Source organism: Auxenochlorella protothecoides (assembly GCF_000733215.1).
Source record: "Auxenochlorella protothecoides strain 0710 unplaced genomic scaffold scaffold62, whole genome shotgun sequence".
NCBI lineage: Eukaryota > Viridiplantae > Chlorophyta > Trebouxiophyceae > Chlorellales > Chlorellaceae > Auxenochlorella > Auxenochlorella protothecoides.
Genome location: NW_011934331.1, coordinates 43,494 through 61,394, shown reverse-complemented (window position 1 = coordinate 61,394; position 17,901 = coordinate 43,494). Strand labels below are relative to the sequence as shown.

The 17,901-nt window shown below is 63.1% G+C and overlaps 4 protein-coding genes across 4 annotated transcripts; 3 read left to right on the top strand and 1 right to left on the bottom strand.

Annotated features, from left to right (window-relative positions):
- Positions 1–57: 57 nt before the first annotated feature.
- F751_5384 (Sn1-specific diacylglycerol lipase beta) lies at positions 58–4,602 on the top strand (the record flags this gene model as incomplete). Its single annotated transcript, XM_011402203.1, has 11 exons — positions 58–269; positions 409–633; positions 864–1,023; positions 1,163–1,365; positions 1,631–1,801; positions 1,968–2,058; positions 2,363–2,474; positions 2,696–2,970; positions 3,243–3,384; positions 3,602–3,997; positions 4,193–4,602. The coding sequence occupies 11 exons, from the start codon at positions 58–60 to the stop codon at positions 4,600–4,602; spliced, it is 2,397 nt and encodes a 798-aa protein (XP_011400505.1).
- A 286-nt stretch (positions 4,603–4,888) lies between these two features.
- Positions 4,889–9,993, bottom strand: F751_5383 (hypothetical protein; the record flags this gene model as incomplete). The annotated part of the gene is made up of 8 exons (XM_011402202.1): positions 4,889–5,290; positions 5,460–5,558; positions 6,074–7,118; positions 7,272–7,468; positions 7,624–7,876; positions 8,074–8,386; positions 8,576–9,495; positions 9,908–9,993. 8 exons carry the CDS (start codon positions 9,991–9,993, stop codon positions 4,889–4,891), a joined length of 3,315 nt encoding a protein of 1,104 aa, XP_011400504.1.
- Positions 9,994–10,352: 359 nt separating this feature from the next.
- Positions 10,353–14,742, top strand: F751_5382 (Cleft lip and palate transmembrane protein 1; the record flags this gene model as incomplete). The annotated part of the gene is made up of 13 exons (XM_011402201.1): positions 10,353–10,483; positions 10,875–11,283; positions 11,604–11,867; positions 12,100–12,196; positions 12,363–12,370; positions 12,618–12,690; positions 12,837–12,907; positions 13,077–13,199; positions 13,449–13,472; positions 13,519–13,766; positions 14,111–14,199; positions 14,345–14,429; positions 14,589–14,742. 13 exons carry the CDS (start codon positions 10,353–10,355, stop codon positions 14,740–14,742), a joined length of 1,776 nt encoding a protein of 591 aa, XP_011400503.1.
- A 1,327-nt stretch (positions 14,743–16,069) lies between these two features.
- Positions 16,070–17,810, top strand: F751_5381 (Protein MEI2-like 1; the record flags this gene model as incomplete). The annotated part of the gene is made up of 6 exons (XM_011402200.1): positions 16,070–16,330; positions 16,479–16,589; positions 16,813–16,943; positions 17,077–17,230; positions 17,422–17,535; positions 17,676–17,810. The coding sequence occupies 6 exons, from the start codon at positions 16,070–16,072 to the stop codon at positions 17,808–17,810; spliced, it is 906 nt and encodes a 301-aa protein (XP_011400502.1).
- Positions 17,811–17,901: the final 91 nt, after the last annotated feature.

The following is a 17,901-nucleotide window of genomic DNA, read 5'->3' as shown; positions in this document are numbered from 1 at the left end:
CTCCCCGGGACTCCGTGCCCCCCCCTCCCCCCACAGTTCCCTGCAGCCAAGGAGACCATGGAGCAGGTGAGCGAGCTGTATCAGAACGAGCGCTTCTTCGGCATCATCTGGAAGGGCCCCGTGGCGGCCCTGGACCGCGCAGAGTGGACGGACGGCACGGGGGAGGGCATCGCCGTCACCAAGCCCCCCACCGAGCAGCCCCAGGCCTGGGAGGTGGTCGTCACGCCCGGCACAGACCCGGAGGGCTGGCAGTACGGCACGGTGTTCAAGTGAGGCCAGCGCGGAGGTGGCACTGGCTCGGTGTAGCACATCCCCGCTGCTCTCGTGCAGGGCACCAGGCTTCTGGAGCGCCCTCTGGCGCAGCCGCAGGCCATGACTCTCCCTACCTCCCCGGCCCCTGCATGACAGGCACCTGGAGTACAAGCGGCCGGGGGGGCGATCCACCCCCCGCTTCGGCGACGTGGTACGGAGGCGGCTGTGGCGGCGGAGGCCCGAGGCCGCCGAGGCGGCCGACGCGGCCTCCCTGGGCAGCAGCAGCGGTTCCGGCGAAAGCGTGGACGGCACGAGCCAGGATCCAGGCGCCGCGCCCATCCCTCCGCGCTCGGATTCGCGGCGCAGGCGAGACGCACCTGGGTCAAGAAGGGGAGGGGAGGCCAGAGGGATTTTGGGGTGTGCGATGGCGTTCTAGCGGCCTGCACCGAATCCGTAGCGCTGTGACCAATGTCATCCCCTACTACCTTATATTGCCTAGCACCCTGGGCGCCTCTCATCCGCCAGGCACCCCCAGCTACGGCACTGCCATCCCCAAACCCCCACTCCCCAGCGCCCCAGCTCGCGTCATCCCCTTCAAACACCCTCCACAGGGCTCAGGAGGATGCGGCCCAGCGCCGGGCGATCAAGGGGTTCCTGAAGATGGTCTACGATCTGCTGGAGCGCCGGCGGTGGTGGTCTCTCGCGCCCTGGGATCCCTCCGCACTCTACCAGGTATACCAAAAGCACCAGCAGGTCTACGCCACGCTCCAGGTAAATGGGTGAGTGAGGCCGCTGATCCGCCACATGTCTTTCGTATGTGTGGACTTAAAGCCCTGTTTCGGGCCCCCCCGCCGCACACACACACACAACACCACCCTCCGCCTCTAATCCCTCTGCCGCACCTACCCAGGTGCAAGCCTACGAGCGGCGGCTGTTCACGGCCGAGGACGAGGCGCCGCTGTCCGCGCTACAATCGGAGGGCGGCAGAACGCTGCTGCAGGACCTGCTGTGCGCGGGCATGCACTCCCGGGCCGCCTACGGCTACGCCATGGCGGCGGGGCACATCAGCACCGTCACGGGGTACATCAAGCTGAAGACCCTGGCGCCCTTCACGTGAGTCGAGGGGGCGGCTGGGGGAGATGCAGATGGAGAGGTTTCGTTGTACGAGTGGAGAGCATGGGCAGCAGGCATGTATTGGCTCGAATGTCCCTGGCTCCCATCGAGCCCCAGGACCGCTGCTGTGTGCGCTCCGCCTCTCACTCCATGCCTGGCCTGCCAGCCATGCCCTCACCTCAGCAGTGCTGCACAACCCTGGCCATCCCACTCCCACTCCATTCACCCCCCCTGCATCCCATCCCTTCCACCACCTCCCCTCCAGGTTTGATGCGGTGGGCGGGGTGTCTGTGGAGGCCAACAACGACAGCGTGGCGGAGCTGACGGGTATCGACCCGGGCGACATCCTCCTGGCGGAGTGGAGCAACTCCACCTACCGCCCATGCCACTATGTGGCCGTGGACCGCGCCAACCGCTGCCTCGTGCTGAGCATCCGGTGCGGGTGTGGGGTTGGTGGTGGGTGGGGCTTGAGTGGAGGTCTGAAGCATCAAGTGCATGCGAAGGTGGCACACCTTGCATCCATGCACGGCAGGGGCTTGCAAATGTCGAGGAGGTGTCCATGTGCGCAGCAGGTGTCCATCATCCACTCTCCTCTTGTACAGAGGGTCCTTGGAGGTGGGGGACCTGCTCTCGGACATGGCCGCGCATCCCATGGAGGCCAGCCTGGGCGGCCGCAGCGGCTGGGTGCACGAAGTGGGTCTGTGTAGTGGGAAAGGTTTCCTTCTGTAGGGCGGGTGCTGGGCTGTGCGGAGTGGAGGGGCGGGTGAGACCGGGCCCTGGCAGCGCGATTTCAGGGCTGATGACATCAGGTGTGGGACATGGTCGCAGGAGCATGCTTCATCAGCAGTCCTTGCATGGGGGGCCGCACATGCAGTCTGTCTGAGGGTCGGCAGGCGCAGTTCGGCCATCCCTCGGCCCGAGGATCTGGCCACTTGAGTGCAGTGCAGGCCCATCAGACCAGATTTTCATGCCGGACACTCCACCCTCCCATGCACAGGGCATCTTTTCGGCGGCCACCTACATCCACTGCACGACGGGGGAGACCCTGGAGAGGGCGGCCGAGCAGTTCCCGGGCTGGCCCCTGCTCATCACGGGGCACTCCCTGGGAGGTGGGCTGGCCGTGGGGTGACCGCTGGGCATGGGAGTGCTTGAGCTTGCGGATGGGAGGATGCTGACATCATACGGCAGATGGCGTGTGTTGTTGAACCTACTCTGATACCCCCCCCCCCCCCCGAGAACATCATGGACACACAGACCCATCTGTCCACAGGGCGCATCTCATCCCAACAACAAAAATCCCAACCACAGTCCCATCTCCACACGCACACAGGGGGTGTGGCGGCCCTGCTCACACTGCTCATCCATGAGGCGGGCGTGCCGCGTGGTATGGGTGCCGTGGGCTGCGTGACCATCGGCACCGCGGCCGTGATGTCGCGCCCGATGGCAGACGCCTGCCGGCCCCACGTGACCTCCGTCATCCTGGCGGCCGACATCATCCCCCACCTCAGCTACGCGTCCGTGGAGACCCTGCTCCTGGAGCTGAACCAGTCCAGCCTGCTGCCCCGCGCGGCCAAGGGCCTGGGCAAGAAGCTGAGCTCTGTGCTGGTGCGCGGGTGGTGCCCTTTCTTTTATTATTTATGATGTGTGTGGTGTGGTGTGTGTGGGGGGGAGGGGGAAGAGGGGCGATGGTGTCGGAAGGACAGCACGCAAGCAACCAAATGACTGGGTGTGCGCTGCTCTGAGCTGTTGCAAGGGTGGATTCAGGTCAGTTGACTTTGATTACAGCCATGGGCCCGGCTGCGACTGCCGCTGCAACTCACCACAACAGTGTCACCAGGCTGGGTCCCCTGCATGACCCTCTATATCTACACTCGTAGGGATTGGGCAAGGACTCTGGCGACACAAAGGTCAGCGAGGCAGTGGCCAAGCGCCGCTCGGAGGGGAAAACCCAGGCGCAGGGGGAGTGGAAGAGCGTGCGGCGGGCGGCGGGGTCGTCGCCGCGCCGGCCTGCCGATGAACGTGGGTGGGGCCCTGCTTTACTTTTTGGGAGGGGGGGGAGGGTTGAGTGGAGGTAACTGAGAAGGAGAGGCTGGTTGTTGAGGGAGTCCAGAGTGGTCTGATCCTTGTCTGTGGTTGCAGTCTCGCGGCCTGCATTCGCAGGTCACCTGGTTCTTGTCTGGGCCTCATGCAAGAAAACATGAGAGAGTTCGATTGCATCTCCCATCAAACTACGCAGTGAGGGTCTTGCTAAAGGACGAGGAGGCGCTGGCTGCCGCGGCCGAGGCCACCTCCCACACGCTGGAGCAAACAGCGAGGGAGGGAGGGGCGAGCCAGGCGCAGGGATCTGGGGCGGACACGGCCGTGTCCCCTCGACCCTCGCCGCGACTCATTCCGGTGATCGAGATGTCCGACCCCGACGCTCCACCTCAAGCCGGCGGGGAAGGGTCACAGGTCGAGGACAGCGACGCTGCAGACCAGGAGCCCTCGTCCGCCACCGACCTCCTGCCCTACCTGGGAGGGATGGAGGACGGGGGCGGCGCGACCAGCGCCATCGCCTCTGCAGGGGTGCGCGACAGGGAGATGGGCACCTCCCCACGGAGCGTCTCGCAGCCCGCGCACCTTTACCCCCCCGGTGAGCCTGCTGTGTCGGGCGTGTGCTGGGTTGGAGTGAGGGGTCTGTGGCAAGGGTCAGATGAAGGGTGTTGGCGAGTGTCTTCTGAGGAACTCCCCAAACATCAGCATGCATACCCACTCATCGTGCGCGTGCGAGAGTACCGTGATCCCAGCCTCGCCCGTGTGACACCCCCCGCCCGTCATCGCTGTGCAGGTCGCATCATCTGGATCTTCCCCGCAGACGAGGACAAGAGCTCGCTGGATGGCAGCACTGCTGGGGAGGAGCAGGGGCCCCCTGCTCATGCCGGTGAGCAGGACACCGGAGGTGAAGCTCCAAGGAAGGAGCCTGAAGCCCCGGAACCATCACCCAGCAATGGTGACGGGGCCGCGCAGGTCTCCATGGAGGAGGCAGTGGAGGAGGTGGAGGCCAAGGGCCAGGGCCCCTCCTCCAAGGAGGTCGCCGCTGCCGCAAGGGAGAGCGGGGACCCTCGAGCCACACGGGGCAAGGCGGTGCCCGTGGCCGTGGAAGCCAAGGCGACGAGCTTTGAGCGCCTCCTCCTCCTGCCCGACTGCTTCAACGACCACCTGCCCGATCGCTACATCGAGGTCCTCCAGCAGCTCTGATCGGCAGACTCGTGCACAGACTCGAGTGTCCACCCCTCCATGTACACGAGGGGGTGGGGGAAGAATGGGGCTTGCACAGTGCTGTGAGCCCCTTGCATGCCTGGCTCCTGGCGCCTTCAGGGGTCCTCCCATGCCCCACCTCCATCAGCGTCATGCTTTCCAATCTCGCATTTTTGCAGCGTTCACCGTCAGATAGTCCCCTCAGATCGTCACCCCCTGCGCCCTAGCCAATGTTTGCCGTGCATCCTTCAAATTTGCGTGCATGGAGGGGTGAGAGCCAGTCGGTTCACGAGTCAAACAGGGCGGAACGGGTCGAACATGCTTCAGAGCCCGGCCTGCCTGTCCTCCAGTCCCAGGCGCACACATCCCCGACGAACCGACTGCCCGATGCCGTCCCCGCTCGTCGACGCAGCGCTGCAGCCAGCGCCATCCTGTCCTGCCCGGCGGGCGCGGTGTCCAGGGTCCTGGCCACCCGGTGCAGGAGCATGGGGTACACCATGGCCATGCTGTGCATGCTGCGTTCCAGGTGCCCGGCGTTCAGCAGCGACAGGCACTGGGCCAGGCTGGGGCAGGGGTTGGGGGCGTGGGGGTTGAGCCCCAGCACCAGGGTCCGGCCGCCCGGGCAGGCATCCAGGGGCGGGAGCAGGTGGAGGGCCCCCGCCTGCGCAAGCATGTCCATCACCTCGGTCTGTGATGGAGGAGCTGGGGGAGTGAGGGTCGGGCATGCACCGTGACCCGACAGATTCCTGCATGGCCATTCTGATGACGTGGAGGAGCAGCACAGTGTCACACAACACATCCCATCAGGGCTGACATGCCACCCCATCTCACCACCCAGAGCCCAGGCTTGCCTGGACCGGCGCCGGGACATGTGCCTGGAGGAGCAGGCTGATGGCGGCGCCAAACAGTGTGTCGCCGTAGCTTTCTGCGGCATATGCGGCGGCAAGTGCCTGGGCCTGGGGCATCGTCCATGGCATGGACCTTGACGCCTTTGCGTCCTCTGACAACGCAGCCAGCAGGCCAGCCAGAGCCCTGCGTACGGCAGGCTGCCTCCAGGCAGGCTCAGACCGTTCAGAGTCGGCGCCCGGTGAGGGCGTTCCAGGCTCCAAGAAGACGGCAGGAATGGCAGCCTGGACAGCTGCAGCAAGGGCTGGCTGCACCAGGGATGCCTGCATCGAATTCCTGCCCTCCAGCAAGGCCAGGCCCAGGGCGAGGGGGATAGAGAGGTCAAGCGGGGGGGCGACTTCTGGTGACGCTGGGACCCTGGCGAGCCAGCCTTGGGGGAGGGGTAGTCTCGACCCTTTGAGGAGAGGATGGGCATGAGGAAGGGAGAGGGAGTGTGATTCACGGTGATGCTCATCGAAACACCAGCCAGCTCAGGCAGCACGACGCCCTGGAGCATGGATCGGCACCGTACGCTCAGCAAACAGCAGTACCCTCGTCACAGCCTCTCAACCCCCCCACCTCCCACCGCGCCACCTTGGGGCTGCAGCGCCGGCTGAATGAGGCAGCGGTCGGGCATGGGGCCTGGACCGTCCTCCAGTGCTCCCTCCTCTGGGCCCCTTTCCGGCTCCAGACCCAGCCACGCCGCCGCCAGGCCGTGCAGGAGGCTCGGTTGGTCGGAGGAGGCAACACCCAGTGCTGCCTCGCTCTCTGTTTCCACTTCCAGCTCCTCCAGACGTGCCGCCGCGGGGCTACGCATGGCGCTCCCCGCCACGCTGAGCACGGCGCGGGTCGCTGCAGGGTCGCACAGCGCGCTCAGGAGGGCAAGGGCGGTGGGGTCGTCACCGGGGACGACGCAGCGCAGCCCCGCGTCGGCGACCCTCGCCGCGTCGGCGGGCGCGCAAGCTCCAGCCGACAGCAGGCAGGGCAGGAGGGCAGCGAGCAGCCTGGTCAGGTGCATGCCTGGGACCAGCCGCACTGCATCCTCTGGCTGGAGGAGCAGGGGGTGGGCGGCCAGGGACCCCCCGCCCAGCAGCCGCCCGATGGTGGAGAGCAGGCCTGGCCTGGCCATCGCCGCACGGCGCAGGCGGGCCGTGCCGGCCTCACCCCCGGCCTGCAGCGTCTGAATTGCGGCCAGGCCTGCCGAGCACAGGGCTGCTGATTGGCTGGGCGGGGCCGGGTCTTGTGAGGTCAGCTTCCCTGTCGCGCTCGGCTGCTCCTGACGCTGATCCACGCTCTCTTCTTCCTCCAGCGCCGCAAACACATGCTCAAGCATGGCCGCCGCCAGGGCCGTGATGGAGGGGGGAGCCTGCGTCGATGCACCAGCAGCCGGCCTGCTGATCTGTGTGGCGCTCTCTGCGCTGCCCTGCGCATCTGCTGCCACGGTGGCGCGCAGCAGCACCAGGGCCGCCGTCACGGCGGAGAGCATGGCGGCTATCCGGCCATCCTGCGCATCCCCGCCTGCTTGCTGGACGGCCTGCATAGTGGCCGTCGCCTCGCTCTCCAGCCAGGTGGCAGTCGCTCGCTGCAGAGACAGGAGGCAGGCACTGGACGCCATCGCGATCCCAGACCCACTGTGGAAGGGATGGGGTTCTGAATGGGCATGTGCCGGTCGCTTTGGGAGTGCTGCGCACAGGCTCTCAGACTGCAGTATGGCCCGATGCACCTCAACCTGTACAGTACCTATTTCCCCAAGTCACCACACCAAAGCACACAACCTCACTCACCTTGCCAGGGCGTTCTGGCGAGCAGAGTCCACTGCCGCCCAGAGCGCCTCCGCGGTCGCCTGCCAAAGCCATGCGCTCGCATCAGCCTGGGCAAAGAAGGCATGGCACAGCCAGGGGTAGGCGTCGTCCAGAGTCAGAGCGACCTCGCAGCCTGAGGCTGCTGCGGCCCGCCAGCTGCGCAGCGCCCAGACCCACTCCTGTTGAGCCTGTGTGGCTCAGGATGTGTGGGGCTGGCAGATAGGGGCTTGAATCCAGTGACACAGGTCTCCTGATACAGAGCGAGGCAATGCAAACATGAAACTCGTCCACACGTTGCCATTCTGTGCATCAGGTGCCAGACATCCACACCGACCTGTCCCTGCAGCTCTCGGTGGTCTCGCAGCAGGGCCCTCTGCAGGGCCTGGGTGAAGCCAGCATTCCAGATGGGCACCAGGGCCTTGGGGGCAGTGGAGCCCAGCGTGCACAGCATGCGCAAGGCCATGCATCGCACGCTTTCTTCCTCAACCCCTCCTGCAGCAGGGCCGGCCAGCAGGGTCCTCATCGCCGCAACGAGGGCGGCATTGGCCACCAGGAGGGAGCATGCGTCTGGACCCATGCGGCAAATGCTGTGCGGGGAATAAGAGGAGAATGGGGATGCTTTTAGATTCTGCAAGGTGGGGTAACACTTCGAGTGGGATTGGGTCACATGAGTAGGCAGGCAGTCTCACTCCCATACTGAGATCATCAGACCTGCCCCCACCCACTCCCGCAACCGTGTCCCAGGACATTGACTCATCCTTGCTCCCTAAATCAAAATCCTCACCGCACGAGCAGGGCAAGCAGGGACGTTGTTGCTCCCGAGAACGTGGCCGCCTCGCGGAGGAGGTACGCCACCCTATCCAGCAGGCCCATACCCAGCAGGGCCGACAGGGGGTCGGCCTGGCCCAGCAGCTCCCAGTCTGTGGGCTCCTCCTCGTGCTCGCCATCCACGGTCTCTGGGGTGCCTGTCCTGGGGTCGTCAGCGAGGGGCGCCGTCACCCATGCAGCTCCCAGGGAGGGGCGCTGGGCGTGGCGAATGCCCAGGCTCGGGCAGCCTGACAGCGGGGACGCGTCGCTGGCCTCCAGCACCGCATGCTCTGAGGAGGGGAGGAGTCTGGGAAACTTCGGCGATTGTCCTGCTCAGCACGCAGGGCAGGCTCTGAACACAGTGGATACTTTGCCAGCTCCTCCACGCTGCTTGATTCTGCCGCCCATTGAAGCCAGAACAAGCACGCTTGCAACTGGCTCACCACCCAACACACCACACAGGACCTCTTCCCACGCACCTGGGGGCGACAGATCCACGAGGGCCAGCACCGCCCCGGCGGCGGCAGCCACCACGGCTGGCACCGTCTCGTCCAGGGCCCGGCGCAGGACGGTGGTGGCCCTGGCGCCGCTCAGCAGCTCCCGGCCCAGCTGTGTCTGACTGGGCGGCTCCAGGCCTTCGGCAGCCAGCAGCGCCGCCGCGTCCCGCGTCAGTTGGGGACCCTGCCGAGCCCCCCCCTGCCGCCCTCTGCTCGCGCCCGCCAGCACGTTGCGCAGCGTGCGCAGCGCGGCCAGGCGCTGGGGCATGCTGCTGCTGCGGCACAGCCTGCACGCCTCGCGCAGTGTCAGGCCGTGGGCGTCGGGGTCCGGCGGGCCGCGCATCGCCGGCCCGTCCTCCTCCGGCCAGACATCGGCGGCCGCGGGGGCGAGGCCAACGGCCACTCCGCTCACGTCGAAAAGGAGGCGCGCGGCGGGCGGCAGGCTCTCCTCGGCCGCCGGATCGTGGGAGTCTGGCCCGATTGCTGGGAGGGCGGAGGGCTTTGGGCCGGCTTGGGCCGCAATCCCGGGGGCCACCGCTGGTCTGGCTAGGCTCTCCTGGGGCTGCGGTGCAAACCTGACGGCCTTGCCGCCAGCCGCCGTGGGTCTGGATTTCTCGTCGTGCGCAGGGCCTGCCATCCCTGCTTCTACACTCCTCTTCCCCTCGGCAGCAGCGGGACCCTGCATCTGTCGACGCGCGCCCCTGGCCTTCAGGAATGCCAGCGTCTCGGGCTTCAACCTGGACTCCAGATCCCGCCGCGCCTCCTCCCGCTCCGCCAGGCTCATCCCTGACAGCAGCGCCGCGCTCGCCTCCTCGACGCTGCCCGGCTCCAGGGCGGCTTCAGGGCCCTTGATGGCCGGCGAGGAAGCCGCCGCACCAGTCGGTCCTGGGTCCCGTCGAGCCCTGGAAAAGCGTGAGGCCCCGGGGCCTCTGTGGGCTGCAGCAGGGAAGGCTGGAGCACAGGCGGTGCTCGAGCATGTGGGGGGTGGGGTGGGGCCCGCCACCTCCCGCTCCACGACAGACCCCACCAGGGAATTCATGCCCAGCATGCGCTCTGCATGGGGAGGCAGTGAATCTGGCTGGGAGGTTGACGATGGGGAGAGACCACAAGCACAGGCGTCTGAAGACTCCATCGACTGATAATGAGCCCATCCAAGTGCCTTGAGACCCATGTGCACCCTCTCTGGATGCTCCACCATCGCAGCCTCTGCCCGCCAAACCAGAGCAAGGAAAGGGGCGGGCTGCACCTTGGATTCCCCGGTCCTTCAATGGAACAGCAGGAGGAGTTTTGACTTCAGGCGCTGCTTCGGCGGACTTACGGACCACGCGAGTGACTTTGGCTGCCAGCCGTTCCCGAGGCAGCGTCTTCATGTCCTCCTGTGCGGGAGTGACGCTCGACATGACTAGGGAGGTGGTGCCATTCTCAAAACTTCGTTCACGGCAATGAAACAAATGGTGTTCCATTAAAATTATCCCATATACAATACCTGCATCTGCAAGAGCTCCTCCTCATCCCACATTGCACGCTGCGAAGCTGGACTTGCCCCTGCCATGCCAAACACTGGCAGAAGCCAGTGCCACTGGACAAATCTCCACGTATTTTCAACAATGGCGATATCGTACGAATATGATTCAGTCTCCTTCAATACGATGTAGATGTGCAAGATCCACTGGCAGCGTTTGATCTCGAAACGCGACTTGGAGGCGCCCGGAGCGTGGCTCAGCACATGGCGCCTTGATGCGAGTCCCACTGATCGAGCATGATCTGCCCGACGCTGGGCCAATCTGGACAGAACGGCTTCGTGTACTCAAGCATCCACTCATCCAGCGAGGTGCGCGGGGTGCGCAAGGGTTTCCACACCTTGGTCGCCCGGCACCCGGGCGTGTCCTCGTGCGCGCGCGGTGATCAGGACTGAATCCTCCACATGCATGCGCGCCTCCTTCCATCTTATCCACTATCACTGTGCTTTCTCTTCAGGAAGGTACCTCCCGGCGCTTTACCATGCCGCCCGCAGCCGAGGTGGCTGCACAAGGGGGTGATGCGGCACCACCTGCCGCTCCCCAGCAGGGCAGAGGTCGCGGTGCCCTGCAATCCATCATACGAGCCGTCATGATGTGGTGTGTGAAAGTGTATTGCTGCTTGTCTGGGGGTCTGCTGCAAGGCTTAAATCCCAAGCGGCTGCTGGCCGTCCATGGACATGCATGCAGGACCAAAATCCCTAGGCATCCCCTGGTCGCCTGCGATGCCCGTGCTCACCAGTCTCCCCTGCGTCCTGACCCAGGTACCTCATGAAGACCTTCTTCGGCGGCCAGAAGAGCACCCCCATCCCCTCCGCCACGCCTGGCTCCCCAGATCTACCTGCCCTGCCAGCAGAAACACTCCCCCGCCTGGCCCGCAGCACCCCTGTGGATGTGCACGTCTACATCTCGGAGGCAAATGACTGGCAGGCCAGTGCCAAGCAGGGGCCCCCCCTCTGGTCCGCCACCGAGTTCGAGCTGGGCACGGGCTCTACGCAAGCCACCGCCCTGGTGTACGCCCCCTCCCATGCCGTGCAGAACAACGGGAGCGTCTTCTTCCACGCTGTGTTCACTCCCAGTGGAGCGTCGCCTGACCCTGCCGACGGCTTCCATGACGCAGCGCTTACGTTTGCCAAGTCCCAGCCGCTCAACGTCTACCTGAAGAAGCCCAGGGTGGGTCGGGCAGAACGTCCAGGGAGGGTGGGATATTGCATGAGGATCTGGACATTATTGGGAAGGTTGCAGATCCGAGTAGATCGTCCTCAGGCCGGGGTGTGTTGCTTTGGTAGAGAAGTCAATTGTGCTCACACAAGGAACCTGGCGCCTGCACTATGTCTGGGCGCCTTTCGATTGTCAAGCAGGCCCTGCTTGAACGCCAGTGCTGCGAAACGGTGGGCAGTCCCCACATACCCTGCAGCCGCCATGCCTGAAGACCTGTCAGCAGCACCATCTGTGTCCACCAGGTTTCCTGTCTCATAATCCTCCCTCCACAGGCCGGGACCGGAATCAACCTGCTGACTGGCAAGAACTCGACGGGCAACGAGGCTGCCCCAGAGGACGTGCACACCGGCAACGACACGGTGATAGTGTCGTTCCTGCGCCCCAACGTCACCATCGCCGTCGTCGACGACTTCAAGAAGTACCAGCTGCGTCAGATCCCCCCGCAGTACAAGGGCTTTGTGGACATGGACGAGGTGACCCTCACCTATGCACCCTTTGTCTGGTACAACAACTTTTGGCTGCTGCGGGACTACCTGGTGAGTTTGGGGCTGAGGGCTGCAGATTTTGCATCCATTGGAATGGTGAACTGGGACAGGTTGGAAGGGGGGCAGTGGGCATGTGTGATGGGTGGGGCCGCTGGGAATGATGGACAGACCCTGGACATCGGTGCTCGAGAGCAGACAAATGACCCACAAATACAAACATCCCATGCGCCGCATCACTGCCTCGATGATGTGTGGACCACTTCTCTCTGCCATCCACATGCAGATTCCCCTGAATGAGACTGTGTCTGAGGTCACCCTGCACATCAGCGTGGAGACCATCCACGCCCTTAAGTTTGCATTCTTCACCCAGGCAAGTGAAGGTTGGAGGGGTTATCTATGCTGGTAGATCAGCCAAGGGGATACTGCACTGCGGCAGATGCTGCTGCTGGTTTGTGCATGTCATCATGTTACATCTGCCGCACTGCCTACCCTTGTGTGCTCAGAAAAGTGAATCTGAACTCCTTTGTGCGCTCCCCGCTCTGACAGATGGAGCAGTCCTTCCAGATGCAAAAGTCGTGGGGATCTATGGCGGACGGAGAGACTGACGAGGTGGGTCAGGATTCGTGCTGATGAAGGGAATGCGGGCTGTTGCAGAAGGCTTAGGACTTGTGCATGGAGACACAGTGGCGGGCGGCTGCGCATTCATGCAGTGCAGCTGGCACGTGTGCTGAGCCTCCGTCCCCCCCTGCCTAGCCACGCCATGCCCTGTATGCATATTGCCTCTCATGCCCCTATGCGCAGGTCAAGCGCATCTTCCTGGAAGGCAACCCATTCTTCCTGGCGCTGACCATGGCAGTGTCCCTCCTGCACTCGCGTGAGCGGGGTGTTGACCCTTTTCTAGGCTAATGGCACGACATGATATTCCCTGTTGCCAAGAGTGAATCTGCATCTTCTTGGGGTCCATTGGTCATCCTGGCTAGGGAGATAGGGTTCCAACATCCTCCTCTGGCCTGCCCACAGTGTTCGACATGCTGGCCTTCAAGAACGACATTGGATTCTGGAAGAACAACAAGTCCATGGTCGGGCTGTCGGTGAGTGGTATTCATGCTGCAACAGGCTGGGAAGTGATCTTGGTGTTCTTGTCAAGGTAGCAGCCAAATTGCACTGCCCCATGGCCTCTGTGCACTCTGGCTTTGAGCAATGACCTCCTCACACCCTAGATCGCTGCTGATCTGTCCCCTTCGCGTTTCCCCCCCACAGGCGCGCACCATCATGATCAATGCCGGCTGCCAGCTGATCATCTTCCTGTACCTTCTAGACAACGAGACGTCGTACGTCATCCTCTTCTCCTCCGGCATGGGGACCGCCATCGAACTCTGGAAGGTGAATGGTGTGTGTTGGCCGCCTGGTTTGCAGGTGCTGGGCGGCAGCCAGGCTGAGGCGTTGACCTGCCTGGCAGTCGGTGCCCTGCTTGCACGCCCCTGCCATGTGATTTCAACACAAAAATCATTGAACAACAATCGTCTGGAGACTGATTGACGCTGCTGAACCGCATGCACGGATGAGTCTGACACCTCCCTTCATTCACCCCACCCAACCAAGCACCCCCCCAAGTCATCCACCCCCCGCCAGGTGACCAAGGCGATGGACATCAGCGTCACGCGCTCCCCCTGGCGCCCTCCTCCCCCGCATCGCCTTCAAGGACCGGCTGTCCTACACCCAGTCCAGGACGGACGAGTATGACGCGGAGGCCATGCGGTACCTGTCCTACGCGCTGTACCCCCTGATCCTGGGGTACGCGGTCTACGCGCTGGTCTACCAGACGCACAAGTCCTGGTATTCGTGGGTGCTCAACTCGCTGGTGGGCGCGGTGTACACCTTTGGCTTCATTCTCATGTGCCCGCAGCTGTACCTGAACTATAAGCTCAAGTCCGTAGCCCACCTGCCCTGGTGAGTCGGAAGGGTTGGCTTTGTATTGGTTGGGTGGGCTGGATGCGTGCTTTTTCTGGGAAACGGGGTAGGGTCATGGGGGCCTCTGGGCCTGCAGGTGCCAGCCGGGATCAGTCGTGCATCAGAGGGATGACACTACATCCTGGCGCTGCGTTGTCACGTGTGATCATGGTGGGAGCATCCCAGAGGCAGTGTGTTCCCTTGTGCGACGGGCCTGAAGCTGGTCGTGAAGTCACTCAGGGTGCCTCGGGGCATCCGTGCGCATGAGGCTGCTCTCAAGAATCCAGTGTGGCGACTAGGTCATTCCTGAACTTCACCAAACCCCTTTCTTATCCCCATGCCAGGCGTCAAATGTCATACAAATTCCTGAACACCATCATCGATGACCTCTTTGCCTTTGTGATCAAGATGCCCCTCCTGCACCGGCTATCAGGTGCTGGTCGGGCCTGTGCAGGGAGAGGTTTGGTTTGCTGGCATGGCGCGACCCCTGCCATGCTGGTCGGGCCTTGTGCAGTTTTCAAGGCTGGACACTGCGGGCTGCAAGCAACTTCCGACACACCTCACCCCCCATCCTGCAGTGTTCCGAGACGATGTGGTGTTCCTGGTGTACCTCTACCAGCGCTGGATCTACCGGGTGGACAAGAAGCGTGCAAATGAGTTCGGGTAGGTGCCCCAAGGGTCAATACCCTTGTGACGTGCATGCCTCTCACCCGTCCCTCCAGGAATGCTCCCTACTGCACGAGAAAGACGCTGTCCACGGCATGGACCTTGTTCCCTGCGTCGCATGACAACCCACCATGGCTGCCCCAACCCATTGCGCAGATACGTCGAGGAGGGCGACCCGGCCGTGGATGCACAGGTCGAGGGAGTGGGCGCAGCGATCGCCGGGACAGACGGTGTCGGAACTTCGGAAACCGATGGCCCGGCCCCCGATCCCGTCAGCGGCGAGAACGTTGAGACCAAGAAAGATCAATAAAGCCAATCACCATCATTATTTCTTCATGTTCGCCTGTGTAATGCACCAGTGCTCCCATCGGCATCGTCGAGGGGCCACGAATATGCTCTTTCCGGGTCACGCTGCGAAGAATGATGCCCCACCCCCAGAGTATCAAAAGTCTGGTCGTCATGCATCTGAATGGAGCACTGTGGGCTTTGGAGAGTTGTCGTGCCGGTCTACGCCATCAGGAACGCCATTTTCAGGCACTCTCAGCCCCGACTGGGTTTTCCGTCGTGGGACCCGCACAGCAACGGCAGCGCACCATTGGACCCCTCTGCGTCCTCTGGTGCCACGCTGAATGTGGAGACAATCGAGTTGAATTACCCACTCATCGCTGCAGTTAGGAAACCTCCGTGTTCAACGATCCGCTGGCAGCCGGCTTAAACCACCTTCTGGGCTGATACGCCAGCTCATCCCATGGTCGACATTCAGATGAAACCACCGCCTCTCAAAGTGGCTGTGGCTTCAAAGGAGAAACCCGCAGAGGTGAATTCATGAGCGCGCTCGAAGTCGTGCTGGCTGGTGTCGATGGGCTGCGCATGTCCCCCACGTGCGAGATTCTCTGTGATCCTTGCCCCTCCGGTGCCCCTGCACGCGCCCCATGCCGCCTCCATCCACCCACGCCGCAGACCTGCATTGATTCTCCACCTTCTGGGTCCGACGGAGGCCACCTGCCGGGGCCCCCTCCCACCTCGGGTGGGGCAGGCCAGCACCCCGGGGCAGATGACATTCCAGACATTGGGGCGTCTGCCCACGGCACCTCACACCATGCTCCCAGGCCTGAGGAGGGGCCGGACGAGGGCAGGTCTCCTCAACGACTGCACAGTCTGGGATCTGGCAGTCCCCCTCCCGGGCAGTACGGTGTGCCACTGGTGGCATACCAGTTTGGCAGGTAAGGTAGGGGTGGTAGAAGTGGCGTGGCGACAGGGTTTCAGACGAGTGCAGCTCCAGAACAGCATCGGAGGCTTGTGAGCAAGCAGCACGGCAATGTCAACTGGGCAGGGCCGATGTTCTCACACGTCACATCCCGGCCCTTTCCCATGCAGCTTTCAATCGGAGGCTGCAGTCCCTGCTCCTTGGGTGCATGGTGAGGTTTCATGAGTGCAGAAGTTATGGGTTCTGTGCCTGGATCCCATGTGCACCCTGAAGCTGACTCGTTTAGAGTGATGACGTCTGGGATTGCGTCCCAACCCGATCCCTCCGGCGTGTCATCCTCCCCCCCGCCCTCCCCCGACATACACGCACAGTGCCCCATCCTTACTACATGGAGACGCCCGGGTCCTCTCCCCACTGCTACTCCACCCCTATGTATGGCGGCTCGCCCCCGCCTGGGGCGCCCTGGGTGGACGCCTATGGCTCCTCCCCGCCACAGCATGGCCACTACCTGATGGCGGCCCCCGGCTATGGCGGCTCGCCGCCCTACTCCCCGCACGGGTACTCCCCGCCCCAGGGTTTCTCCCCACCCCACCCAGGCTACCACTATCACCCTCAGTACCCCGGTCATCAGGGGAGCAACCAGTCTGTGGATGCAGGCGCTGTTGCTCTGTCTGCACTCTCCCTCAGCAGGGTAGGTGGACACACAGTTGAGCACGGGCGGCACAACACCCGTCGGACCCTAACCCCTCCGACGCGTGGCCCTACAGCCTGCGTCGTTTTTGGTGCTCAATCGAGACGCAGCTCGGCTCCCTCACCCCATGCCTGCCCCCTTGCTGCAGGCCAGCTCACCCACAGAACTGCCCCGCAGCAGCTCGAGCTCCTCGCTTCGCCGCGCGTCGGCCCGCATCGCACGCAGCAATCGTGCGGGAGGGGCTTACAATGCCAGCGAGGTGCGATTCGATGGGGTGATGGGTCATGCTCACGTCATTTCTCTGCAGGGGCGGCAACACTGTGACAGCCGATGGCAAGTGCGGTACCATTGTCCTCAACTCCCTGCAGCGGGTGAACCCAGAGGCCTTTGATCTCCCCCCTGCTATGGGGAACGGGCCGCTCAACTCCCCCACCCCCCCCCAACCCCCCTGCCCCACCCCCCATGCAACCCTTGTGTTGCAGTATGTATTTGATGCCAGCAAAGCCAGCGTTCCCCGGGGTGACCGACTGTGGACAACGGTCATGATCCGTAACATCCCCAACAAGTACACCCAGTCATTCTTGCTGCGCCATGTCAACCAAGGAGGCTGCAAGTGAGTTTTCCGGTGTGATGGCATCTGTGGAAGAGCAGAAGTGGGTATAAAGGGACCCCTCCGTCTTTTCATCGTTCCTCGATGGCCAAGAGTCGCTCACCAATGCTCCTCCCAATGCTGATACCCACCACAGGGGCAAGTTTGACTTCCTGTACCTTCCCGTCGACTTCCGCAACGCCTGCAACCTGGGATATGCCTTCATGAACTTCCTGTCTGTCGAAGCCATGGTACAGTTTTACCAGACATATCATGGCGAACGGTGGAGGGCCGAGGAAAGCTCGACCAAGGTACGATACTGGGCAGTTGACGGGACAGGATGGATGCAATGGGTCGGCACCGGACTGTTTGTGTTGGGTGCCTCACTGCTGGGAGTGTTAAAGTGCACTGGGCTGTCTTCCCTTGAAAGTTGACCGTGGGGAGGAAAGGCAGTTGGCTGGCAGTCTGATGGAACTCATTCTGCATTGACCCACTGCTACAGGTGTGTGAGATCACGTATGCCAGGGTGCAAGGATTTGAGGCCCTGGTTTCTCACTTCAAAGCTGCCAAGTTCCCTGTGGGCGATGCGTCGGCGCTACCCCTCGTATTCGCCAAGGTGATTGGAGTTGGGGGAGCTTGCGTGGTTGGGCAGTGTGAGTGCGTCAGCAATGGGCCGATGCTTGTGATGATGTGAAGTCTTGTGAGCAAATTCGGCGCCCAATACCATCACCCCTGCAACTTTCTTACTCCTGCCAGGTTGAGAATGGTGTGGCCAGCTGCCCCCTCCCCATCAATCAGTACATTGACACGAGTGGCGGTGAGGAGGAGGCACCCTCTGTTGAGGGCACCAGCGAGTGTGGCGAGTCTGATGTCCTGGGCACTTCTCCATAAATGTATGATGAGGGGAAACAGTTGTATAAATATTGAGATTGTGGCAAATCAAACAAGATGCCATGCTAGATGTGGCATTCTGCAAGCTAAT